This window comes from Primulina tabacum, chromosome 5 (assembly GCF_025594145.1).
Source record: "Primulina tabacum isolate GXHZ01 chromosome 5, ASM2559414v2, whole genome shotgun sequence".
NCBI classification, from domain to species: Eukaryota; Viridiplantae; Streptophyta; class Magnoliopsida; order Lamiales; family Gesneriaceae; genus Primulina; species Primulina tabacum.
Genome location: NC_134554.1, coordinates 22,740,147 through 22,768,034, shown reverse-complemented (window position 1 = coordinate 22,768,034; position 27,888 = coordinate 22,740,147). Strand labels below are relative to the sequence as shown.

At 34.1% G+C, this 27,888-nt stretch overlaps 1 protein-coding gene and 1 pseudogene across 1 annotated transcript; both read left to right on the top strand.

Annotated features, from left to right (window-relative positions):
* The first annotated feature begins 136 nt into the window (after nt 1-136).
* LOC142547314 (uncharacterized) lies at nt 137-22,568 on the top strand. The gene is made up of 8 exons (XM_075655552.1): nt 137-516; nt 594-734; nt 896-1,123; nt 13,248-13,455; nt 14,228-14,364; nt 20,563-20,643; nt 21,375-21,441; nt 22,003-22,568. Exons 1-8 carry the CDS (start codon nt 203-205, stop codon nt 22,321-22,323), a joined length of 1,497 nt encoding a protein of 498 aa, XP_075511667.1. The 5' UTR covers nt 137-202; the 3' UTR covers nt 22,324-22,568.
* On the top strand, nt 6,658-9,719 carry LOC142545066 (uncharacterized; annotated as a pseudogene).
* Nucleotides 22,569-27,888: the final 5,320 nt, after the last annotated feature.

Below are 27,888 nucleotides of genomic sequence, written 5' to 3'. Positions count from 1 at the left end.
TTTAAATTAAAAATAATTTCGTATTAATTATTTAATATTATTTGATAAAATTAAAAATAATATATATTAACAAAATACAAGTAACGGTCCATGGTACACGCGTACAATCGAAAACCTACTCCACTTTTCTTTTATATCCAATTACAGAATTCCTATTATTGTCAATTCACCGGAAAAAGTTAATTAATTACAACCACCGGTGATGGCAGCGCTGGGGGACGGAACAGTTGACGCCTCCGACGATGATGGAAAGGAGTGTACCTGCGGCTCTAACCACGACCAGAGCTGCTTATACTGCCGGAGGAAGCGATCGTCGGAGTCGAGCCTGCCGTCCTCATCGTCATCCTGCTCTTTGCTGAGCTTCGACTCTTATCCTGTTCAGGACTACAATAAGGTGTGGCGTGTGTTCACGGCTTCTGTCAAAGGCTTCTCGATCGGCGCTGGCATCAAAGGTGGCCTCGCTCTCTTCGCTCTTTTCTCTCGCATTCGCCGCCGCCGATCACTACCTTCCACCAGGTAGAATTTTTTAATCTTGCTCATGTATACTCGTGTCGTCAATCAAAACTTCTTCATTGTTGTTTGTATTTTTCCAGGAAAGTAGAAATGCCATCAGGTGGTGCAGATGTGGTGTTGGCTTTGAAAGAAACTTTGAGATATGGATTGTTTCTTGGTACATTTGCTGGAACATTTGTGTCCGTGGATGAAATTATTACTTCTTTAGGTGGTCACCGAAGGCATGATTTCTTAACCTCCAAATTTGTCCTTCTTATTTGATTCATTTCTTCCTTTTTTCAGATTAATTATTCTATCTAGCAGCATTGTCATTTTTGTCTATGCGATCTGTATTGTTAGCATAAACTTGTGCATTTCCGTTGAATCAACATTTTAATATTAGGACTGCAAAATGGAGGGCTTTGCTGGCAGGGGCAATTGCAGGGCCATCGATGCTACTTACAGGGTTGAACACACAGCACCCGAGCTTGGCAATTTACATTCTCATGCGTGCCACTGTGTTGGCTTCGCGATGTGGGATAAAAAGCAAGAGATTTGGGCATATATGTAAGCCTCTTACGTGGTCATATGGAGATATTCTCCTTATGTGTCTCTCGGCTTCCCAGATTCTGTAAGGCTCTATTTCACTGCCAAAAAAAAATATCTTTTATTTTAGTTTTCAATGTCATGAATTTTCCTATGTTTTTTATTTTTATGTTAGCAACTTTTCAATTTCTCTATTGCTGTGGAAATGTATGCATGGGTTATATCGATCAATGACAGAATCATCTTGGTGGTAAGTTTTTAGGAAGTCCACACATGTAAGAGGCCAAACTTTAGGCACTTAGGCTAGAGTTTGAACGTGATCAAGTTATTTCTTCCTTGTTCATTAGCTTGTCGATTGAGGATCATGTTAAACTCAGTAGCTGAGTTTGGCTGCTGCAGTTAAGAAAAGTCTCTTATGTTTCTGGATTGTGCTTAACGAGATTAGGGCTAAATGTACCAAGTTTTGCAGCTGTACTCGGCCTATATATATGTTACTGCGTAAATGAACAGGAGCATTGGATTTTAATGAAATATCATTTATGCATCTTACACGGGCTTGTATTGAAGCTATAAAAGAACATTAAGATTCTACTTTTAGCAAAATTATGATTCTTCCTTGACAGATTGGTTATCGGTTTGTCTAATAACATTTAAAAGGCATGACAATTTTTGAAACTGCTAGTCAAGGCTAATCTTTCGCTTACTTTCTGATGGACGTGTTTCTAAACTTTTACAGATAATCCAATTTTTTTTTTTTTTAAATAGACATGGATGTAACCTGTAAGTTGAAACAAGTGTGTTGGAAGGGTCAACTTTGGACTGCAAATTTGTAATTATTATAATTTGAATATCAATTATTATTCCATCATAATAATGTTCACTCTTACCCTCAAAATATGTATTAGTCGTAGTTATTTGCCAATTATTGGAAGACCTGTGTAACGTACTGTACTTTTAAAATATTTAAAATTTGCGGAAAAATAAAAATTTTCTTAAATAAATAATAACTTTAAATTGCGATAAAAATAAACCGTTCGTCTAAAAATATCTGAAATAAAACAATTACAAACAAAGTTTGCAACCAGTATTCGCAAGGTTATAAAATTCGCTAGGCGTTAGTCGGGTGCTAGGCCGCCTAGTCTCCGACTAGGCGACGCTAATCGGATTCTACGATATCAAAACATAATAAATCATATACTAGAACTTCAACACAATAACATCAAATTTAAAATACATTCAAAATATTCCCAACATAGTCTAATGTGTCATCTCAATAAAATAAGAAAGAATTCATATTTCTTTCAAAATTCACAATAAAATAGTCTAATGTGTCATCACAAATTTACTCTACTTCTTCTTCTCCGAAATTTTCAACAAATTGTTCTTCATCGGACACAAAATCAATATCATCATTTTGATCATCATCTTCTTCTTCAGATTCAAAATCATCCTCGTGAAGTTCTCTAACTCTAGAGCTTCTTCGTGGTTGTAGATTTTCATCTGCCCCAGTTGCTTCATCAACTAATTGCTAAGTGAGCCCCGAACCTGGTTCAACTTCATTTTCTTCCCCACCATCCAAACTCCAACCTTGTGCATTTGAAGCATTTTTTTCAAGAAGGACGTCGACGTTCCTTTCTTTCTCTCTTTTTTGCTTGTTAAACAATCTAGCATTAAATTTGGACAAATACTAGATTGTTCAATTCAACCTATGGATATCCAACCTATTTCTTTTCTTTGTATGAATCTAAAAAAAAAACCGAGAAAGTAATTAATATAGTTAGGAATATGAACATACACTTTAAAAATTAATAATTTATTTTAATTAAAGTTTAAACTTACTCTTTCAAATGCACTCCAATTTGTTTCACACCCAGATGAACGTGTAGTTAATGAAAGAATCCTCATTGCCACTCTTAGCAAGTTGAGTGTATGAGCACCGTAGGTACTCCACCATGTACATGGATCAAATGTATAGTCATTTTTTTCACATGATTTTGTAACCAATGCTTTCCCAAATAACCCAGTCTTATCTCTATATTTTGCAAATTCCTTATTAATAACTGTATCTTGCAGTTCAAACTCATCGGCATGCAAAACTTCCATGCATTCAAAAATCCCTGCCGCGACCTCTCCATAAAGAGCAATAGAACTATCTTTGTACTAGAAGTAGGGATTCAACAAAAAGGCTGTGGTATGCAATGATGTATCAAGTCTATCCTTCATTTTTTATTCAATAATCACTATGATAGGTTGATAATTTGATTCGACATTGTTGAGGGCCACCTTGATATCTTCTTTAGCTCGAAGAAGCTCTCCATATAGAAACCCCATGGATGGCTTTCTATCTCCGTCAACCAATCAGAGAACTCTTACCAAATGAGCAAATATTTTCAAACAAAGTGTCACACCATTCCAAAAACTCATGCTGATCACAGTAGAGTAAGCCAATTTCCCTTTGTTTGTCTTTGACCATTTACTGTTCTCCCACAGTATCACTTGTAAACATGGCCCTTAAACTAGATTTTTTCTCCATCAAACTTTGCAGTGTGAGGAAGTTTGATGCAAACCTGATAACTCCTGGCCGGACTATGTCTCTTTTCTTCGTAAAACTTCTCATCAATGTCAAAGTCTTATGGTGAGCATAAATGAAAATTGTAAAAGATTTGGCTTGGTCGATAATCTTTTTAAATCTTGGAAGCTTGCCAATACTTTCAAGCATGAGATTAACAGTATGAGTTGCACATGAATTCCAAAATAAATGGCTGCTTTTCTTTCATCAATTTAGCCGCAGCCATATTGTTGGTGGCATTGTCTGTTACAATCTGAACAACATTATGAGCTCCTACTTGTTCAACACACTTGTGAACATACTCAAAAATAAGTCATGCTGTATGTGCCTCGTCTGAAGACTCTTTAGACTCTAAAAATACAGTACCCTCCTTGCAATTAACACACAAATTTAATATGCTTCTTCTTTTTCTATCACTCCATGCATCTGTTATAATCAAGCACCCATTTTTTTGCCCATTCTTCTTCGTGCTTCTTCAACAGTTGCTTTGTTCTTTCAACTTCTTCTTTCAAAAGTGGCTCTCTAAGTTGATATTGAGTTGGAGGCTTGAACCCTGGCCCAAATTGACCTACTGCCTCCATTAGTTGCTTGAAGCTATAATTATCAAGAGTATTGAATGGGATTCCATTTTCATAAGCCCATCTCCCAACATATTGTTGAACTTTTTGAGTTCTCTCTTTGAAAGAGCCTCATTTATATTTTTTTGGCGAAGCACTTTACTCCCACTTGAACTTACATTTTCTGGAGCAATCATCGATGCATATCTATCCATGGGGCCAAGCAGATGAGGCTTTTTAATTCCATCTATCCCTTCAATTTCAGCATCTTCGTCTTCGTCTAGAGAAATATTCACCTCTTCTCTACAACTTTCTTTTTCCAATATTTTAGTTTTTCTTTTTGTTCCTCCCTTCAAAAATAGCCTGTTTACACTTATTACGATCTTCTTGAGATGCGTTTCGACACCCAGATACATTTCTAGGTATATTTCCTATGTGCTCCTTGATTCTATACACTCCACCGGACATCATTTTCCCACACAACTTACATTTAACTTTGTCGAAGTTTTTAGGATCAATCAACATACCAAAACTCCCATCCGATGTCATTGGACTTTCTCTTAAGAATCCCAGATTCAGGCTGAGTGATGGATGCAGTCGACGATGGATTGCTTGTCATTGTTAACCTCCAAACTGCAGAACTAAAGGAAAACTTCAGCTGCTCAAAATGCTGCTCACAGACAAATACCACAGGGCAATAAGCACAACACACATGCCATGTGTTACGAGGAAAAGGAAGACGAAAGGAAAGAAGTCCACACAGGAAGGATTCCAGAAAAGATAAGGCATGGCATTGAACTGTGGAAGGGAGGTCTAATCGCAGAAAATTGTCCAACAAATCCTAGCATAAATAGCATTTACAAATCCTAGTAGTTATCTATCTGTTGCTAATTAACATACCATGACTATAAGTGTCAACAAATCAAATTAATATTGCTGTGAAAACTGAATCAATACCATGACTATATTGAATCAATATTTTGCTCATTAACATACCATGACTATAAGTGTGAACAAATCAAATCCTAGCTGTAATAATACTGAATCAATATTTTGCTCACTTTATCGGACACAGGATCATACTCAAATGAATATTGTTGTGATATCCAATGAATAATACTACACAAAAGAAAAACCTGAGTAAGTGAGCTAGAGTGCTTCGGATTTGCAGCAGGAGTCGTGGCCGAGGAGTCTCTGGAACGAGACTGGAACGAGAAGGATGAATTGCAGCAGACCTTGTGTAAGTCCAAATTTTATTTTTTTAAATGGGCTTCTTAGTGGATCAATAAATTTAAAGGCCCAAGTTTTTTTTTTAAAAAAAATCAGGCCCTAGGCGGCTGGCATCCGCCTAGGCGCGCCCATATCCGCCTAGCGCCTTGGCTGGCCGCCTAGCACCTTACCGGTGCGGCTGGCCTCCGCCTAGCGCCTAGGCCGCATTTTAGAACATTGAGTATTCGTTTAAATGTCGAAAACCATCTCGTAAAAATCAGAGTAATTGAAACATGCATAAAGTCTTAAAAACGTAGGCGGTCCTCGAGTTTAGCCTCCTACGTAGACCGAGTCGGCTCATTGGTCCCCACCCCTCGGCTCCTCATACTCGTCCTCACCTGCATTGATCAAGTCTAGTGAGTCTAAAGACTCAACATGTATAAACTGGAAATAACAAGTAATACATAATAAAATCACATGCATTTTAAAGTAGAGCGTACATACTGAAACTTGAACGTGCTTGCATAAACGTAGACGTGCCAACATATCGTAAAACTTTTCATAAACATGCTTGCATCATACATACTTGGACATACATAAACATCATCATTTTGCGTAGAGATATGTTTCAAAGCAAGTGACCAATACATAAATGCGTCTGATCAGACTAAACCACAGTACTGGGTTGGCGGGGATGTCCACTACCACATACATGAGATCCTCGGTCATGCTTTACCGGGTGGATTGGTCCCTGGTCATGCTTTACCGTTTTCCAATCCTGATTTCAATGTTCTAAATTGCGGCCTAGGCGGCCGCCTAGGTGCTAGCGGAGGCCAGCCGCACCGATAAGGTGCTAGGCGGCCAGCCCAGGCGCTAGGCCGGCTTGGGCGCCCCTAGACGCAGGCTGGGCGGCTAGGTGGGCTGATTTTTTTTTTAAAAAAGTTTGGGCTTCTAAAATTTAATGATCCGCTAAGAAGCCCATTTTAAAAATTAAAATTTTGGCCCACTAGGTCTGCTGCTTTTCTTTCTGGGCTGCTGCTTTTCTCTCTTTCTCGGCTCTCTTTATTTTTTAGCGCCACTCTTTGTTCCAGAAACAGAGATACTCCTCGTTCCAGGTCTTCATCTCGTTCCAGAGGCTCAAGTTATTCTTTCTTCTCACTTTCTTGCATATATTTTTTCTCCCTGATTATTGTTCAAACACGTGCATCAAGGTGTTTGTTCTATAATGTTCTCAGTAGAATTATGTTCATAGAACAAGTTTGTCAGAGTTCAAAGGTCTATAACATGTTTCAATTTTGTCTGCAGTTCAAAGGTCTATTCTATTATATTTAAGTAAAGCTAAAAATTTTATGGCTGAATGATATTGTTGGAAGCTTTAGCAAAGACCAGTCAGAAGTCCAGTTGGACTTGGTTTATGAGTTTAGTTCCAAAGTGTCGAGAAGGATGTATAGACTTGCTTCACGTGTAGTATATTTCATATTTTTATTCTTCCAATCATATTTTTATGTTAGTCAACTTCCCGGCCGAGAAATTTGTTGTCTAGGAGAACATATTTTGTTCGTTTATATTCGAAGTTTTTGGTCTCAACCTTTCTTATTAATCTTTTGATATAGACACTAGCATGTTTAACTTTTAAGTGTTTCGTATTCAGTAAGGTTTGGAGGGTAGCAATGGCAAGCAATCCATCGTCGACTGCATCCGTTCTCAGCCTGAATTTGGGATTATTAAGAGAAAGTCAAATGACATCGGATGGGAGTTTGGTATGTTGATTGATCCTAAGAACCTCGACAAAGTTAAATGTAAGTTGTGTGGGAAAAAGATGTCCGGTGGAGTGTATAGAATCAAGGAGCACATAGGAAATATACCTGAAAATGAATCTAAGAACCTCGACAAAGTTAAATGTAAGTTGTATAGGAAAAAGATGTCCGGTGGAGTGTATAGAATCAAGGAGCACATAGGAAATATACCTGGAAATGCATCTGGTTGTCGAAACGCATCTCAAGTAGATCGTAATAAGTGCAAACAAGCTATTTTAGAAAGGGAGGAACAAAAAGAAGAACAAAATAGCTGGAAGAAGAAAGTTGTAGAGAAGAGGTGAATATTTCTCTAGACGAAGAAGAAGATGCTGAAATTGAAGGGATAGATGAAATTAAAAAACCTCATCTACTTGGCCCCATGGATAGATATGCATCGATGATTGCTCCAAAAAATGTAAGTTCAAGTGGGAGTAAAGTGCTTCGCCAAAAATATATAAATGAGGCTCTTTTCAAAGAGAGAACTCAACAAGTTCAACAATATGTTGGGAGATGGGCTTATAAAAATGGAATCCCATTCAATACTCTTGATAATGATAGCTTCAAGCAACTAATGGAGGCAGTAGGTCAATTTGGGCCAGGGTTTAAGCCTCCAACTCAATATCAACTTAGAGAGCCACTTTTGAAAGAAGAAGTTGGAAAGAACAAAGCAACTGTTGAAGAAGCACGAAGAAGAACGGGCAAAAAATGGGTGCTTGATTATAACAGATGCATGGAGTGATAGAAAAAGAAGAAGCATATTAAATTTGTGTGTTAATTGCAAGGATGGTACTGTATTTTTAGAGTCTAAAGAGTCTTCAGACGAGGCACATACAGCTGAACTTATTTTTGAGTATGTTGACAAGTGTGTTGAACAAGTTGGAGCTCAGAATGTTGTTCAGATTGTAACAGACAATGCCATCAACAATATGGCTGCTGCTAAATTGATGAAAGAAAAGCGGCCTAGGATTTTTTGGATTTCATGTGCAACTCATACTGTTAATCTCATGCTTGAAAGTATTGGCAAGCTTCCAACATTTAAAAAGATTATCGACCAAGCCAAATCTTTTACAATTTTCGTTTATGCTCACCATAAGACTTTGTCATTGATGAGAAGTTTTACGAAGAAAAGAGACATAGTCCGGCCAGGAGTTATCAGGTTTGCATCAAACTTCCTCACATTACAAAGTTTGATTGAGAAAAAATCTAGTTTAAGGGCCATGTTTACAAGTGATATGTGGGAGAACAGTAAATGGTCAAAGACAAACAAAGGGAAATTAGCTTACTCTACTGTGATGAGCATGAGTTTTTGGAATGGTATGACACTTTGTTTGAAAATATTTGCTCCTTTGGTAAGAGTTCTCCGATTGGTTGATGGAGATAAAAAGCCATCCATGGGGTTTCTATATGGGGAGCTTCTTCGAGCTAAAGAAGATATCAAGGTGGCCCTGAACTATGTCGAATCAAATTATCAACCTATCATCGTGATTATTGAGTCAAAAATGAAGGATAGACTTGATACATCATTGCATACCACAGCTTTTTTGTTGAATCCCTACTTCTAGTACAAAGATAGTTATATTGCTCTTTATGGAGAGGTTGCGGCAGGGAATTTTGAATGCATGAAAGTTTTGCATGCCGATGAGTTTGAACTGCAAGATACAATTATTAACAAGGAATTTGCAAAATATTGAGATAAAACTGGGTTATTTGGGAAAGCATTGGCTGCAAAAGCATGTGAAAAATGACGATACATTTGATCCATGTACATGGTGGAGTATCTACAGTGCTCACACACCCAACTTGCTAACACTGCATTGAGGATTCTTTCATTAACTACAAGCTCATCTGGGTGTGAAAGAAATTGGAGTGCATTTGAAATAGTAAGTTTAAACTTTAATTAAAATAATTTATTAATAATTTTTAAAGTGTACGTTCATATTCATAAGTATACTAATTACTTTCTCGATTTTTTTAGATTCATACAAAGAAAAGAAATAGGTTGGATGTCAATAGGTTGAACAATCTAGTATTTGTCTAATTTCATGCTAGATTGTTTAACAAGCAAAAAAGAGAGAAAGAAAGGAACGTCGACGTCCTTCTTGAAAAAGATGCTTCAAATGCACAATGTTTGATTGTGGATGGTGAGGAAGAAAATGAAGTTGAACCAGGTTCGGGTATCACTTGGCAATTAGTTGATGAAGCAACTGGAGCAGATGAAAATCTACAACCCCGAAGAAGCTCTAGAGTCAGAGAACTTCACGAGGATGATTTTGAATCTGATGAAAAAGATGATGATCACAATGATGATATTGATTTTGTGTCCGATGAAGAACAAGTTATTGAAAATTTCGGAGAAGAAATGGAGTCAATTTGTGATGACACATTAGACTATTTCATTGTGAATTTTGGAAGAAATCTGAATTCTTTCTTATTTTATTGAGATGACACATTAAACCATGTTGAGAATATTTTGAAGTTATTTTAAATTTAATGTTATTGTGTTGAAGTTCTAGTATGTGATTTATTATGTTTTGATTCCGTAGAATCCGATTAACGGCGCCTAGTACCTGCCTAGGCGGTCTAGTACCTGCCTAGGCGGTCTAGGCGCTAGGCGCTGGGCTAGCGTCCGACTGGCGCCTAGCGAATTTTAGAACCTTGCCTGATCTAAACTCGGTCATGCTTTACCGGGGTGGAGAGGTCACTGGCCACGTTCACCAAACCCGTTCATAATTGGTCACAAGACATTTAGCATACCTCAAAAACATAAAATATTTTATTTTGCACGTCGAACATACTTACATGGCGTTGAGAGATTCGTTGGATCTCGCTTGGGGCCACTGCTGCACATACTAACACAATAGCATGCACTTGATTTTCGTAACTTAGACGTAATAGTCGTGCTCACCACCCGAAGTAACAATTCACTTATGACGTTCTAACTCACTCGGGACTTGACCTCATTTAATCCTCGTGCTAAACCATGATATCGAACCTCGAAACAAATCTCTATATGAAGTGTGAACATTTCCCCAAACATGGAAGACATGGACCTAAATAGTGGTTTAAAAGTCATGGACAAGCGCCTAGGCACTGAGCCTTGCTGCGCTGCGGCGCTGGGCCTTGTTGCATCGCGGCGCTAGAAGGGCCGCAGCCCTAGCGCTGCAGCGCTAGTTCTGCCCCAACTCGACCCCAAAAGCACAATTTTGATGCAAACTCTAATCCACGCCCTATTGACTCGAACCGATGTAACTTGACTCAATTTAGGACGTTATAGCAATGTTTCAAACTCAAACCAGTGTCCCAAAAAACGACGCATAACGACACAGCACAACCCATAAACACGACATTTTGACACCAAAACACTTCTTATGACTTCTAATGCATCCAAGTCGAAGCACCAAAAATCATCCCAATATCATACTCATAATACTTAAACGCAGCAGCGATCACCCAATGGTTCCCAACGAAGCCTGTAACAAATAAACTTCAAGAACACATTTTCAGAAAATCGCAGTTTGAGCAGTCCCACAAAAACAATCATAACTCACTCATTTCTTGTCCAAAAATTATGAATTTACTGTCAAATCGAAGGTATCGAAAAGTACTACGTTTTATATGTTGAGAGTTTTTCCAGAAAATCAACCGAATTTACACAGCAATCGAAATGACAGCAGACACGTTTTGAGATCTAAAATTTTTTATCTAAAAATCATTTCAAACGTTTTTGCTCAACTTTTGCACAACATACATAGATTTTCACGCATAATAAACATCAAAACATATATTAAGATGAGATCGATGCAAAAACGAAAGAATATACATGCCTTGATCTTTAAAACTACCGAAACGATGATACGAAACGGGAAGGATGCGAGGGTTGATCCGGGACGAATATGGCACGATTTTCTTGAAGAAAAGTGAACGAGAATTTGCTGGAAACTGAAGAGGGAGGGGGCTGCTGCTGCTACTCTTAGAACCCTAAGTTTTCTCTCAAAAACTGAAATGAAATGGAAGCCAAAGAATTGTGTGTGTGATGGCCGAAGTGTGTGTGTGTAATTGTGTGTGTGTGCGTGTAATTTAGATAATTAGGGAAAAATGCTTAATAAAATAATTAACATGCTATTTAAAAATGTTAATCAAACACTAGCTTTATACAAAAGTCCCCCTAACTAAAATAAAATACGCGATTGATAAACTTTAAGAGTTTAAAATCTTAAAATCACCTAATAAATAAATTAAGTTTTAAAATGCTAAAAACTTAGTAAATCATTTAAATGACACTTTCTAGGTTTAAAATAAAATACTACATTTTAAAATCGCCTAACTCGTCGCCGGTCTCTTTTCCTCGATCCCGCATCGAATAATCGCCTGAAACATAAAACTCAAGAAGCGTTTTAACGTGCATCACATGAACATAAATAATTTAAAATAATGCAAATTCGTAAATTATACACCGCTAAAATCATTTTAAACTTAAATAAATAACTTAACAATTTAAATAAAATGGGTTTTACGTGTACTGATTCTTGGGCTCTACAACTTGACTACATGATATGGTTTAAAGTCTTAGGGGGTGGTGTATTGATTCTAGATTTTTAATGACTTTTATGGAGTTTAAAAATACAGAGATATTCAATCTAGACTTTTATATACTCTATAAAAGTTTAATGATATTCAAAATAAACGTTTGTAGAGTTTTAAAAGTCATGTGGTATTCAAACCTGAAAATTATAAATTCTACAAAAGTCTAGAGGTATTCAAAACGTCAATTAAATTTTAATGACTCCATGAAATTCTATAATGTACAAGAATTAAAGTCTAATGTACAATTATAAATGTCAAAATTTGTCTTTGATTAACCTAAAAATTTGTATGGACGTTTGATTGAAAAATATCTCAAATTCACGTACTCACTTTTAATTCTATTAAAAATAATCTCTATATAAACACTAGTTAATTAATTATTTTCTCCTCCATATTTTTTTCTTGTTCTTTGGACTTTTCAAAAACGTATCTTTTTTCTTTTGTTAATTACAATAGTTTAAAATCAAAATTATTAACTCCATTCTTTTTATTTTTCGACTTTTGATCACAAAACATCACGAGGTTTAAAATCATATTTATTAATTTTTTTGATAAATTTTTATTACACTACATAACAAAAATATAATAATATTTTATTGGCATCTAAATTAAAAGCAGTAATAATTATTTTTAATAAGTAAATTATTGTTTTTTATTAATTATTAAATGAAATTTGATATTTTAATTATTTTACATAATTTTAGTTAGTCTGTGGGTTAATTTTGATCCTAACTCAAAAATATATATATATATATATATATATACACACACATAAAGGGAGAGAGGTTAATAGTAACTATTTTTGGCTTTTCTAATATTCCTACAGGGCCCTTCATTTTTTCTCTCTGTTTTTTCTAAACTTTGATTTACTTTTTTAAAAAACTTTAATATGAGTTTTTTGTTGTCGGTGAAAGGACATGTGAATCTGTTACACTGTACCATATTCCATAAATCCTTCAACTCTATATAATTGTTCTTCTTTATTGGAAAAAAATTAACTAGTTAACTGAAGATGTTGAATTAACTTGAATAATTGAAGTTTAATTGCAATAAAATTTAGTAATGATTTGTTTGTCATCTTTCGTAAATCAAATCGACAAGTAGGTAAAAATTATTTATATTGATTTATAAGTTTTTTGAAATAAATAGAAGTTTTCATGCTCAAATGTTAGTTCAAAGAAATAAATAAAAAAAATCACAACCATAGATCACAAAATTCATAGTTCATAGAATTCAATGAAAAAATTTACAAATGTCTATAAAATTCCTGCAAAATAAAGCCACAAGAACCTGTGAAAATCTTTAGAACTCCATGAGGTTTTGCAAAAGTTAGTAGAAATCTATCAACTTCACAGAAGTCTGTCATTTCAAAAAAGTCGACAAATCCATGAGATTTCTACAAAAGTCGGTAGATATTTTATGCTTAGATGAAAGTATGTAAATAATAAATTTTTCGAAGTGCATGCTTTATGGTGGATGGTTGGATTTTTTTAGGTCAGCCTACATATTGAAGCAAGATAGTTTACCCTCATCTTATAAGTCATTTCTCAATAAACATGGAGCGAAGGACCCTGCCATTCTGAACGGGGTGAGAGATATTGCATATGGTTTACCTTTGACCAATTTGAATGCAGTAGAGAAATGTTACAAGTCTATGGGAGTTGACATTAAACTAAATCCAACAATGAAAGTGCCTTGCTCGGTATGTCAAGATTAATATGATTTTTCTTTTTTATACAATTTCTCCATTTTTGTCTGGTCTTCTAATCTTGAAGCTGAGTTTCTTATTGCATGACATTGCAGTTAGAACGGTTCAATTTTTCACTGGCTTTCCCATGTCTAGTTGGACAAAGTCTTGTTTGTTTTAACAGATAAAAATATCTGGCAGATATTCAATATATATTTTTTCACATTAAACTGGATTTTTATTTCAAGCTCTTGATGTGAAGTACGAATGCTGCCACCAATATTATTAATAACACTCCATCAGTGACGTAACACTTTCTTTTTTTGTGATGTATCCCAAAATGTCTCTTCTCTGAGAACTGCTGGCTTACTACATCTATGCCTTTATTAACTTTTTCAAATTTTAAAATCTTGTGGACCACCTTATTATTCCTAACCTCCTATAATAGCTCATCATTTTAATTACCTTCTCAACTTTTTGTCAGGAGCTCTATGGACACTTGCTACAGATAAAAAATCCGATAATGTCTATATTTAAAGTTTTTAACTGGCAATTAACCAATTCAGGGTGAATTGGAACCTCCACAAAATTGTTTTAGATTTGGGGAGGCGATACCAATAATTGATTATGACAAATTTATGAAAACCTCAACAGTAGATGCTATAATTGCACGGAGATCAATTAACATGCTATGTGATTTTTATCCAAAAAAAATTCTTTTTGCATGATTTGATGCTGAGTAGTCACTAGTCATGCATATTTTTTTTTTATCTTTTATTTTATGCAGATAATACATGGGAATCAAGCATGTGTTACACATTTTTTTTCCTTTCTTCTTCAAGCCTATAAAAGAGCACTGCCGGTTTATCTTCCAGTGTATTTAATTCCTGCATTGATTGTTCATCGCCAAGGTCTCCAAAAGCGGTAACTCATCTTTACTTTTGCGAGATTGACTTGTTTTTTTATTGACTCGTTTTGAAGCCTGTGTACTTCCCAATTCTCTGTTCCTTAAACATTCCAATTCTCTGTTCCTTAAACATTCCATTGTTACTGATAGAAGCTCTTCTTGTTCATTTGTGAGAATCGATCCATAAGGACACTACCTAATTACTTGGCCTAGCCTAGTTGAATTGCCGAATTAAGGAACCTCTAAAATGATTGTCAGGTTCTTAAAATCGGGAATATTTATAAAACTTGCAATTTGTCGAAATGTGAAACGTGTCGGTATAGCACATGCCCTGATTTGTTGATCTGTAATCCAACAAAATTATGCTCACACGGAATGTGCCATCTTCTTATGTCTCCTAAAATATTGACCCCCTCCAGTTTCATCTCCATTGCCATGCTCTACCTCCCGCTCCATTGATCATTACATTTTGCATGTTTGAATAAAGTGTGAATCTGTGGGCATACATTGAGAACAAGATAATGGAAAAGAATACCCAGAACTCTTCTGCATGGAAGGAAAGATACATGTGCTGAACAGATTCAAAGTGCTTAAGAACAGGCTTCTGCCCTAGGAACCATATGAGTTTAGTATTTTAAAGATTACACTGACGATGTATTGATCATTTCCTGTATTGTAAATTTTCTATACCTTGTTACCAACCACATTGCCTTACGTATTGAGATTAAGAGAATTGAATATGAAATGGAATCTGTGGTGATAAAATAATGCAGTATATGAGCAATAAATGATGGTTTGAATGCTGAATTTATTAGGGATATCCAGGGATATCACTTCATCTTGCAGGTTAATGCAGATAAAAACTTAGAGAAGTGAAGTTAACATGAATTTGTCAAGTCAGGTTAATTGAACCTATTGATGCTGTTTCTATTTCAAACTAAGTATAAACAGCAGAATTGTGGCACCCTAGATTAATTTGCTGACATTTCTGATTGGATTCCTTTCTGAAAACTAAATTTTTCCGTGCAACTATGGAGGCAAATATTTTCATTAAAGGTGAACAATTGCTGAGCTATAAAACATGAAGTCTATAGGTCAAAAGAGAAGTGTCTATATAATTTTACAAGTTGGTTATATTATCCACTTATGATAGTTGTTTCAGATAATCATCAGTGAGAAAAATATTGATAGAAAAAACTTGTGTATTTCATTGAAAATAATACATAAATTTATAGTTACAATGGATATATCGAATCCCAATTATTAAGGAGAAACAAATATTAGAAAATATTACCCTACCAAATTTACAAGATTATCATATTCTATCACATCAATACAACTTATTGATATCAATTTAAATTCCCATTAGATTTATCGTAATCTACACTCCCCCTCAAGCTTGGGAACATATTCAACACTTAGAATTCCTTCCTTGAGTTTTTCTTTAATGAAATGGCGATCAACTTCAACATGTTTAGTTCTATCATGGTGAACAGGATTGTGAACAATGCTGATAGTTGATTTATTGTCACAGAATAACCTCATAGGACCTTCAAACTCTATCTTTAGTTCTTCCATTATTCTTTTAATCCAAATGAGTTCACATACTCCATGGGCCATAGCTCTATACTCAGCTTCAGCACTACTTCATGCAACAACTGACTGTTTCTTGCTGCGCCATGTCACTAGATTTCCCCAGACAAGTGTACAATAACCCGAAGTTGACTTTCTATCAGTGATGGATCCAGCCCAATCAGAATCAATGAATGCAGTAACCCTTCTAACACTAGTTTTCTCAAGAAATAATCCTCTTCCTGGAGTTTGTTTAAGATATCTCAAAATTCTGTATACTGCATTAAGATGACCCTGGCAAGGGTGAATGCATGTATTGGCTTACTAAGCTCACTGCAAAGGCAATATCAGGGCGAGTATGTGAGAGATAAATGAGTTTTCCAACAAGACGCTGATAACTTTCTTTATCCACTGGTCCACCCTCAAACATTTTTCCTTTGTTCCCTGGATCAATAGGTGTATGACTTGGTTTACACCCCAACATACCTGTTTCTTTCGGGAGATCTAAAGTGTATTTCCTTTGAGAGACAGAGATTCCTTTCTTGCTCCTAGCGATTTCCATACCTAAAAAATACTTCACTGTTCCAAGATCTTTGACTTCAAATTGTTTTGTCATCATCAACTTAACCATCTCCATTTCATCATTGTTATCTCCAGTGACAATGATGTCATCAACATACACTATGAGAATGGTGATTTTTTCTTTCTCAGAATGTTTAAAGAAGAGTGTATGATCTGCTTGTCCCTGAACATATCCTAATTTTTTGATTACTCGAGAGAATGTTTCAAACCAGGCACGAGGTGACTGCTTCAACCCATAAAGAGATTTGTTAAGTTTGCAAACAGTCTGACTCCCCAACCTTTCTGTAAATCCCGGAGGTTCACTCATGTAAACTTCTTTTTCAAGATCCTCGTTCAGAAATGCATTTTTTATATCCTATTGGTGCAATGGCCAATCCAGATTTGCTGCCAAGGATAACAGAATTCGAATAGTATTGATTTTGGCAACAGGAGCAAACGTTTCAGTATAATCAATGCCATATGTTTGAGTGAAGCCTCTAGCCACAAGTCGGGCCTTGTATCTTTCAATCGAGCCATCTACCCTATATTTAACAGTAAATACCCATTTGCATCCCACCGTAGTTTTTCCTTGTGGTAATTCGACCAGATTCCAAGTATTATTCATTTTCAAGGCCTTCATTTCCTCAAGGACGGCATTTCTCCATTCAGGCATAACTAGTGCCTCTTGAACAGACCCGGGAATTATTGTACTAGACAATCTTGAGGTAAAGGCACAAAATGATGAAGATAAATTTGAGTAAGATACAAAATTTGAGATAGGATGTTGGGTACAAGATCTCTTACCTTTTCTGACTGCTATAGGTAGATCAAGGTCAAGGGTAGTATTTGACTGAGGATCCACTACCGGTTCATCCTCTTGACTGTTGTTAGGATTCACAATGTCTTTAGTTGCCTGAGGTTTGTTCCGTCTTGAGTAGACTTTAACTCCTGTGACAATGTTGATTCTTCCTCTGTTTCCTGTATTGGGATATGTACCTGAGAATCTGTGTGAGAATTTTTAGGAATGTTTGTGTCTGGTGTTCGAGGAATCTCATGGAGTGGATCACATATGGGAAGAGATGGAGTATCCCACCAAGATTCTGTATCTAGGTTCCGCCCTTGAAGCGAAGGTGGAGGAAAGTAACGAGTGTTTTCAAGGAAGGTGACATCACGAGAGGCGTAGGTCTTCTTTGTGTGTGGGCAGTAGCATTTATAACCTTTTTGAGTGGAAGAATAACCAATGAACACAGTCTTCATGGATCGTGGATCAAGTTTACTTTTGTTGTGATTGTGGACATGAACGAAGGCCGTACAACCAAAGGTTTTTAAGGGAAGATTATTTGAAGTAGACACGTGGATATTTTTTAAGAAGGGATAAAGGTGTTTCAAAGTCAAGAGTGCGGCTTGGTAAGCGATTGATGAGATAAGTAGCAGTGAGAATGGCATCCCCCCAAAAATACTTAAGAATATTCATGGTGAACATTAGGGCACGTTCGACTTCCAACAAATTACAATTCTTTCTTTCGGATACGCCATTTTGTTGAGGAGTATCAACACAAGAGCTTTGATGAAGAATCCCGTTATCCAACAGATAATCACCTAGAATGGTATTGAAATATTCTTTGCCATTGTCGGTTCTAAGAGTTTGAATATGCGTATGAAATTGAGTTTGAATCATTCTGTGGAAATCTTTGAAAATTTTGCTTGTGTCAGATTTATTATTGATAAGATACACCCACGTGAGTCGAGTATGGTCATCAATGAATGTGTGGAACCATTTTATGCCATTTGACGTAGCACTTGGTGAAGGACCCCAAAGATCACTATGAATAAGAGAAAGTGGAAGCGGTTGGTGTATATGTTTTTGGAGGAAAAAAATTACGAGTGTGCTTAGCTAAATGACAAATATCACACTGAAGCAAATCAAGACTTTTATTTATTAAATAAAGATGGGAACAATTTTTTGAGATATGAGAAACAAGGATTGCCAAGTCTATGATGCCATAAGATTATTGTCCTAATACTAGAATTAGAGAGAGAAGCAACGTGAGACACTCGAGTTGGGAGACAGTCTTGAGGAATCTCTAGGTAGTAAAGTCCATTGTGAATCCTAGTACTGCCAATCGTCTTCCGCGATAGTAGGTCCTGAAATTGACATGACAAAGAACAAATTTAGCAATACAATTATTGTCAAGTGTGAATTTACTCACTGAGATCAGATTGCAAGTTAGGGTAGGAACATGGAAAACTGACTTTAGGATGACATCCTTAGATAAACGTATGCTACCAAAACCAGCAACTAGAGTCATTGAACCATTAGCGATTTTCACATAATATGCGCAGAACAGGGTTTATAAGTGCAAAATAAATTAAAATCGCTAGTCATATGGTCAGAGGCCCCGGAATCAACAATCCAAGAACCAATGGAATAAGAGCGGAGGGTCGAGAAAAGATTACCAGATTGAGTCATAGAACAAGAACCAACAGTTTTGTTTTGCGGTGGATTAAGTGAGGCCTGGCGGATTAGTCGACAATATTCTTCAATCTGTGCAATCTGCTCATTGGGAAAAGGAGCAGAATTTTCTGAGTTTCCAGGTTGTTCTTTAACAGATAGGGCTTCATAACCATGTTGTTCATTCTTTTTCTTGGGCTGCCAATTGGCTGGTTTGCCATAAATCGCCCAGCACTTGTCTTTGGTATGGCCTGGACGTTTACAATGATCACACCAAGGCCTTTTGTGGAAATGTTGGCCAGTAAATGCAGTTTTTTGTGTGGCTAATGCAGACACATTAGGAGCAGATGGTGGGATTGGTGAATCATAAGAAAACATGACTTTTCTTCACATCTCTTCACGTCGAACTTCCGCAAAGGCATCGTCGGGAGATGGAAATGGGTCTCTTGCAATTACCCGGCCACAAACATCATCAAGATTGCGATTAAGCCCAGGTAGAAAATCAAAGACCCGTTCTTTCTCAAGATTACTCCTGATCTTGATGCTGCAGTCTGCACAAGACGAGGAATCATCACGAAACAGGTCCATTTTTGCCACATATCTTAGAGGTCTGAAAAATATTTCGTTACAGATTTTTCCCCTTGCTTCATATCCTTCAATCTTGATCGGAGCTCATAGATTTGGGATGCATTTCCAAGGTCGGAGTACATCCGGCGAGCAGCGTTCCACACTTCCTTGGCTGTGTGAAACCATAGATAGCGCTGACTGATTTCAGGCTCCATCGAGTTGATTAGCCAAGCAAGAACGATAGAATTTTCAGCCAACCAATTCTTATTTGTTGGGTCAGATTGCGTTGGTGGTTTAATTCCCCTGTGAGGTAACCAAGTTTCCCACGCCCACAAATAACGATTTTTACCGATTGAGGTCACTGAAGGTAATTACGCCCATTTAATTTGTGGGTAGTGATCTGGATTGAAGAAATGTAACTACCGGAAAAAGTAGTGACAGGCCCAAGAGTTTTTTCTGGCATGGTTTCTTCATAAGAGACGGATGAAGTTGAAGACATATTAGTGTAGGATGTATGGAAACCCTAGTGCTCTTATACCATGAGAAAAATATTGAGAGAAAAAACTTGTGTATTTCATTGAAAACAATACATAAAATTTATAGTTACAATGGATATATCGAATCCCAACTATTAAGGAGAAACAAATACTAGAAAATATTACCTTACCAAATTTACAAGATTATCATATCCTATCACATCAATACAACTTATTGATATCAATTTAAATTCTCATTAGATTTATCGTAATCTACAATCAGTTATCTTTCCTCCTTCCATACCCTCTCACTGTTTCAAGTATCAGGGTCTGTATTTTCCTTTCTAAGGAACTTCATTTGTGTATGCTTTTATAATTTAAATACTTATTTTAAATCATATTCTCTGGTTCTTCTGATTGACAATAATAACATTTATAAGTTACAATCCGCTGCCTTTGTTTTTGAATTTTTGAAATATGAACTAGGCCTTTGCAGGTTTTAAGCAAGGATCTTCTCCCATTTATTTACTCAAATTTGTACTCGTGACCCGTTTATTCACTCAAGTTTGTACTTGAATGTCTCCCAGGCCGTACACAATTTTATGGAAAGGTCTTTTTGGTACTGCAAGGTCAAGCTTGTTTCTCTCCATGTATTGTTCATCTGCCTGGTAAGTTCTGAGTTTAAATATAATAATTACAGAAATGAGTGTCTTAAACCTTTCTTGACCATTGGTGAGATCAACACTTATTTTGATGTTCTCAACTAAGATCTATGCTGGGTAAAATTCAACATAGCTCTTGTTTGGATAGAATTCTACTACCATCCAAGCAGCTCAAAAAATTGAAATGTTGCTTAAACCTTTCTGTTGAATGGGGGAAAACATTAAAATTCGACTTAACAAAGGAGCAACAAGTGGAGAGGTAAAAACCTTACTCTCATATAAACAAATATATTTTATTGAAAAGTAATGAAGTCCTTTTTGCTGCTCGGAATTTTCGAGACCATTCCATAAACAGTTTTGTTGAAAGCAATAGTGCAGAGTCATGTGAGGAAAGTATTTGTGATGCCTAAATTCAAATCTAACCTCCACTCATGTCCATCACGGTTGAGTTCTTGCTACCCAAAGGGTAAATATTACCCTCAAGGTACATCCAATGACCACCATTGACCCCAAAAAATCCTCATATGGGATCAAGCATGAATCCCACGTGGTTGGGCCAAGGATGATTACTAGATCTGCAGTGGGGTAATACTCCCAAATAGCATATCATTAACTGTCCGTCATTGTCAAATTTTACCAAATTTTTCTCAGGCCATCCCCCATTTGGCGTCATTTTTATGATTGTCATCATACTGTTATGTTTTACTCGTTATGTTAAGTTTTTTTGCTTCTTCCAGGATATGGACATGCTTCCTGTTCAGGATTTTTAAGAAGTGCAATGTTCCCATGGTGGCGATTGGAGCGGTAAAAAGAACATCTTATTACACTTCTCAAATTAAAAAATTATGCATGTTCGAGAGAGTATAGTAGGCTCTGATTGGGCATTCTAATATGTGCTAAAAAAGTTAAATTAATCACTCACCGAAAGATTTTATTAAAAAGCATAACTAATAAGAAACTTCTAGATTTGTTATTTGAAATTTATTTATTTTTAGTTGTTTTTTTATAGTGATTGAGATATTTGAAGCAAGGTACTGCTTATATTTCTTCTTAATAATGTTTTAGTGAAAAATATTGTGAATCTTAATTTCATCAAATTAAAGATGTGGTAATCCAGTTTGAAACTGTTTAAAAACCAATTTGATTTCAATGAGTTTGAAAGAGACAGATGGATAGAATAGTCTGAGGCGGGGCTTGGATGCAAGGATTTCATTTGATGAATGGAACTGATGATTCATATTTTTATTGAATATGATAAAATGAATAGTGCTACTGTTTAAGGTTGATTTGAAATTAGGAAATTCTTAGTGGAGAGCCGAAACAAACACCCAACTTATGCATTTTGTTAAATGTACCATGGAACAGTTTCCGGCTGGTCTAGCTCTAGCAATTGAGAAGAAGAGCAGAAGGATAGAGATATCTCTATACTGCCTTGCACGAGCAATTGAGAGCTTCTTCACTTGCATGTCTGACGTAGGGTACTTTACCCCCTTAAAAAATTTCAAGAGAGCTGATGTTTTGATCTTTAGCATATCTACTGCAATAATCATGCACTGTTATGCCATGGAGAGGGATGTCTTCCGATCCAAGTACCTCAATGTTCTAGATTGGGTGTTCGGGATTCCTCTTCCGCCATATGAGACAACTCCACAGAAGATAAGGCGATGCGCCACCACGGAACTTTAAGTTTCAAACTTCAAAGGAAGTATGTTATGATGCACCATAGATAAATTGATTCTTCTGCTCATGAATGGGTTTAAAGGCTTGTTTCACAGCAAATATGGATGTATTTAATTTGATTGTCTTTCATGTTCCTTGTCCTTGTGTTCAGTCGAATAGTCAATTTTTTGAGGAAATTAGTTGATGAAGTGGTATTAGTTTGTACTAAATTTGAAGGTTCGTGTATAATATTAAAATGTTTTTCTTTTAAATTTTCTCCCTCTCGAGATGTAAATACATTTGTTCATTCAAGTTACAAATTAAATCAATAATTTTTTAATAAGTTTTTCTGTAATTCATTATCCATCTTAAATCATTTTGTATGTACTATATATTAAATTCATCAATTTACTCATGATTTTTTTTTTCTACTAAAATTGTTTACTAAAATGAGTGGATTTTTTTAATGTTTGCTAATAAGCATTTAATGTTTTTATCTTATCTTTTATTTTACATATAAATAAATCACTTTTATAACAAATTGATTTTTAAATATAAACTAAGAAGCATCATATCATATATAATGTAATTATTTAAATATGTTAAAGATTATTTGTAAGAATATTTTTTTAACGTAAAATATTAATTGAATTATTCTGTTATTGCGGTTTTACAATAATTTTTTCAGATTATTTTTTTTATGAATTATTCTTTAATTGGGGTTTTGCTGCTTGTACATCTCATCGCGCGGGGTAGAAAACCTGATGCCATGTATGGATATAAGCCTCTCTCTAATTTACTCAATTGTTTTCTTTCACGAGTTTAAGACATTTCACATACTCTAACTAATATTTGGTAATGTATCTAATTTACTCAATTATTTTCTTTCATAAGTTTAAGACATTTCACATGCTCTAATTAATATACATTAATTATTATTTGTTTGTTTTCGCATTTTTATGTGCATATATCATTTTGTTTTCGTGGCACTATTTTTTTCTTATATATATATTTTTCAATATTTGCTGGTGTCTTTCTGCTTATTATTTTTAATTAACATGGTGGGAAATATTATATGCATAGATAAATTTTAATCATAATGTGTTATAAGTAATACACATTAATGGTCCATCAATTTTATTTCACAATAACTATAATATTTTTCTTTAATGATTGCTTTATGTTTTAATATATAACTAATAAAATTTTTGAGCTCTTCAACTATATTTTTCAGTTTTTTCATACTATTATAAACATATTATATTATTTTTATGAATTTTATAATGCTTATATATTTAATTTAAATTGTTTTTATTAATTAATATATATATAATTTATAAAACTTTATATAGATGGTAAGAAAGACTAAAAATTAAAAATTCAAATAAAATATTTAATATTTAAGACATAATTAATAAATTTTGTTAACTCTTTAACTATATTATATATTTCCAACTTTCTTAGGCTATTACAAGTATATTAGATTATTATTAATAATTTTTTTAAGAACTTAAGAAATTTTTTATGTATTTAAATTATTTTTATTAGTTAATATCAAAAATATTTTGAAGCTCTGTATATGATAAGAAATGTTAAATGTTAACAAATTCTAATAAATTGATTTAAGTAATACTTAAATAAATAGTAGTTCAATAATTTAGTGATTTTCCTTATGATTCATTATGTGTTATGATAATATTTTACATAATAATTTTTTTAAAATAAATTTCCTATTATTATAATCCAATTTTCAGTTGTGTTGTAAACATAATACAAAGTTAAATATTAAATGTTAACAAATTATGATTGTATTAGTGTGTGTATATATATATATATATTGATTTGTTGTTTTGTTAGTTCTTTCCAACCTATTAATTAATTTCTCACATTTTCCTACGCGATAATAAAAGTTCTTTATTCTCTGTACTCTCTTTAGTTCCTCATCTCATCAGTTCTCAAAGCATACTACATAAGCATGTAAGTGTTTATGAATTATGAATTAAATTATATATGGAATCCTCCCTTCGATTATATCATGCCAAATTATTTGAAAAAAAATTAAAAAGAAAATAAAAGCTATGAATGATCATATTTTGTTTGCTGAAAATCACTTCAAAAATCCAGACATCAATTCAATCTTTAAAATTTGGTTTGTCATACCAAACCTAAGAAGACTAAAGAATTCCATAAAAGCTTTTGAAAAACAAAGCTCCATACTCGCTGTGTAATTGGCATCAGAGCCATTTACTGAAAAAATTCTTCTAAATTAAAGATATCATATTCTCTTGTTCAAAAGGAAGAAGGTAGATCTACCCGGGAGAAATCCTTAAGTTAGGTTGATAGACTTAATTTAATTGTGGTGATGATATTCAAAACCAGTAAATCTCGTTAATAAAACCAGAAGATATTATAAAAGCAGAAGTTCTCGTATCGCCTTAACAAAGCAGTACTCTTTGAGTACTTATCAGTTTAGAAAAACAGAAGCAGAACTTGACTTTTGCTAAATCAGAACCTATCGTTCATATATTAAATGTTACCGTTGCTTTACCAAGTACGAGTATTTAATGCATCATTAATGCTGAACAAAGTCATTTAATTCGTTTTACCAAATGTGGTATGAAACAAGACTGATTGTTTTGAAACTTTTTGCAGGAACCTTTTTAGGCAATAAAGCTGGTTCTATCAGAAGTCAAACAAGCCGTTTTGTTTATAGACGTTTGATTCAAGACTTCTAACGTTTAGAGGTTACCAAAAAGTACGAGCACATTCTTTAACATACGACGTTGATTTGAGCACTCTCTTATCATCTTCAAGCTCAATATACAGAAAAGCAGCACACGCTTCATATCAGTTATCTGATCTTTTGAGATCATATTGTGCGGACTGTTTCTTACTCTCTCTACAAACATATTAACGTTACTATATCTTTGAGAAGAGTTTGTAATCTGGAAAAGAGTCTTTTTCAGAACTTTGCTGTATTCGTTTTATTGTGTTGAGAAACTAAGAGTTTCAGTAGGCAAAAGATAAGTCCTACTGAAGTGGGTGTGTACAAGTGTTGTACTGTAAAAACCAAAGTCTTTTAGTGATACCTTCTGGAAACAGAAGAAGAGGAGACGTAGAAGATTTTATCTTCGAACTTCCATAAACAACCATTGTCTACAGCCTACTGTTTTATTGTGTTTCACCGTACTCCATCGGATCGTTTCCGCACGTTTTATTGTGATCTGCTGGACTTACTCTTGAACAAGATAAGCGATAATCTCTAACAGGATTCTAGCACCCTTTGTGAAAACGACCATCAAATGAACGAGTTTATTCACCCCCCCTCTAGACTCTATATCGATCCCCAACATAGGTATCCATAAAGCCTGTAAAGCCTAAAGAGTAAGGTTGGAATAAATCATTGACATTATCTACTTAAATTCCCGACAGACAAGATAATAAGATCATTTACTAAGAAGAAATCTTCTAGTAGTGGTAATACTAAAAATAAAAAATTAATTATTTCTGAAAATTTTGAGAAAAATATTCAAGACTAAAAATTACCAGTATCTTCTAATATGAAGATACATAGATCTAATAGTTTTAATTTTAGATATGATTAAAAGTAGCAATTCCTCTAAAATGAGGATATGATTCATTTAGTTTGTTAGCACAAAAGCTTGTTAATATTCACAAGAAATCTTACAAATTTATAAATTTAAGAATGGTTCAAGTAGGTTAAAGACTCTTACAAGATTAGGATTAAATAATTCAGCCCCAATTATCGTCAGATACCAAAGGCATAATAAATTTGAATATTCCTAATTAAGAATAATAGAGTCATCCTTATGTGAATGACCTATACATTTTAGTTACTTTCTTAATTTTCCTATTTCACTTTCTGATCCAAACATCATAAAAGAACTCACTTTAAATATAAATACCCAGAGTTTTGATATGATAGATGGAATAATTCCAGATTTCAAAGAAGTTATTATGTTAACAATAGAATTTCTAATTACCCTACATTTTTTGACATGAGTTATAATGTTATGGTTATTAATAATGATACTGTTATTCAAAAAAGTTTAAATAAAACTAAAAATCAAAATAAGAAAAATGGCTTCTAAGTTATTTATAACCAAAACAATGTAGAAAAAACTAAGTCAAATTTAGATTTTTTCAAATGGATGGAAAAATTATATTTCCCAGAAAGAAATAAAAAAATTACCAAATTTTGCTTACAAATCTTTTATAAATATTCTTGAATCAATATATAAAATATATGTTCATGAAACAGGAGAAGAATCTTTTGAAGTTCATCCTCCTTTTACTACTTTACAAGTTAAAAAAAGAAATAAAGAAATTTATAATGCTCATATAAAATCAGAATTAGGAAATGAGAATTTTGACCATATATACGAAATAATTTCACCAATCTTACTTTATTTAAGAAATTATACTACAAGGATAGAAGAAATTCTATCAAAATCCAATCAAGAACCTTTTGGAGGAGAAAGTTCAAATACATTAATGATAAAACTACCTCCTAATCTTTAAAAAAAATCTTTTAAACTCTAAAAAAGATGAAGATTTTATGGAATGTCTAATAGATAGATTACAAAAAAAATTATATAAAAGAAAATGGTTCTGTTTCAATAATAACTAAAAATGAACAATTTGAAAATTTTTCAAGTTCTTCTGATGAAGAAATGCAAATTAATAAAATGCATAAAATGTCAATTGTAAAACATTTTTATAAAAAGGAAACATCAGTTGATCTTCAAATTGAAGAAAAGAAATAATACGTTCAATCTAATGGAGAAGCCATTACTGAATGAAATATAAATGGAAAAATGTTAATATACTCTTCTGCAGCTAAAATAAACGGTAATAATAATAGGCAAATTGCCGAAACCATTATTACTGGTTTTACTGTCCAAGTTGTAGATTGGTGGGATTTTTATCTTTCAAAAGAAACAAAGAACAAAATTATTAATTATGTCTTAATTGATCTTACTGGCAGAGAGGAATCTAATGCTGTAAATACACTATATCATCTATTGTTCTTGAGATCTATCTAATTGAAGCTCATTAGCTCCAATAAAATTAGATAATATAGTGTATTTACAGCATTAGATTCCTCTCTGCCAGTAAGATCAATTAAGACATAATTAATAATTTTATTCTTTGTTTCTTTTGAAAGATAAAAATCCCACCAACCTACAACTTGGACAGTAAAACCATTATTAATGAGCTTCAATTAGATAGATCTCAATAACAATTAATGAATTTAAGATGTCTAATATTATCTAAATTCAGATGGTATAAAGATGTTTTTATAACAAAGGTTTTAACCAGAAATGATTGCAATACAAACTTCTGGAAAGAAAAAATTATTTCAAGACTTCGTGTTCTTTTTGTTGAAAGAGTTAAAAATAGATTACAATCTAAAACTCCAACAAATTCTATGGATTGGAATTCAATTATTTATGGTGATTTATCTGTAAAAACAACTGCAGAAATAATAATCTTATGTCATGATATCAAGTTAAAAAGACAACTTGATATGCAAAAGGAAGAAAGTCAAAATATTATAGGTGATTTTTG

What these genes read in the sequence shown, in the direction of transcription:
- LOC142547314 (XM_075655552.1), top strand. Translation starts at nt 203, where the DNA reads ATGGCAGCGCTGGGGGACGGAACAGTTGACGCCTCCGACGATGATGGA. An exon ending in TCTTTAGGTGGTCACCGAAG is followed by an intron (nt 735 to 895) that starts GCATGATTTCTT and finishes TTTTAATATTAG; the next exon opens with GACTGCAAAATGGAGGGCTT. An exon ending in CAATGAAAGTGCCTTGCTCG is followed by an intron (nt 13,456 to 14,227) that starts GTATGTCAAGAT and finishes TATTTTATGCAG; the next exon opens with ATAATACATGGGAATCAAGC.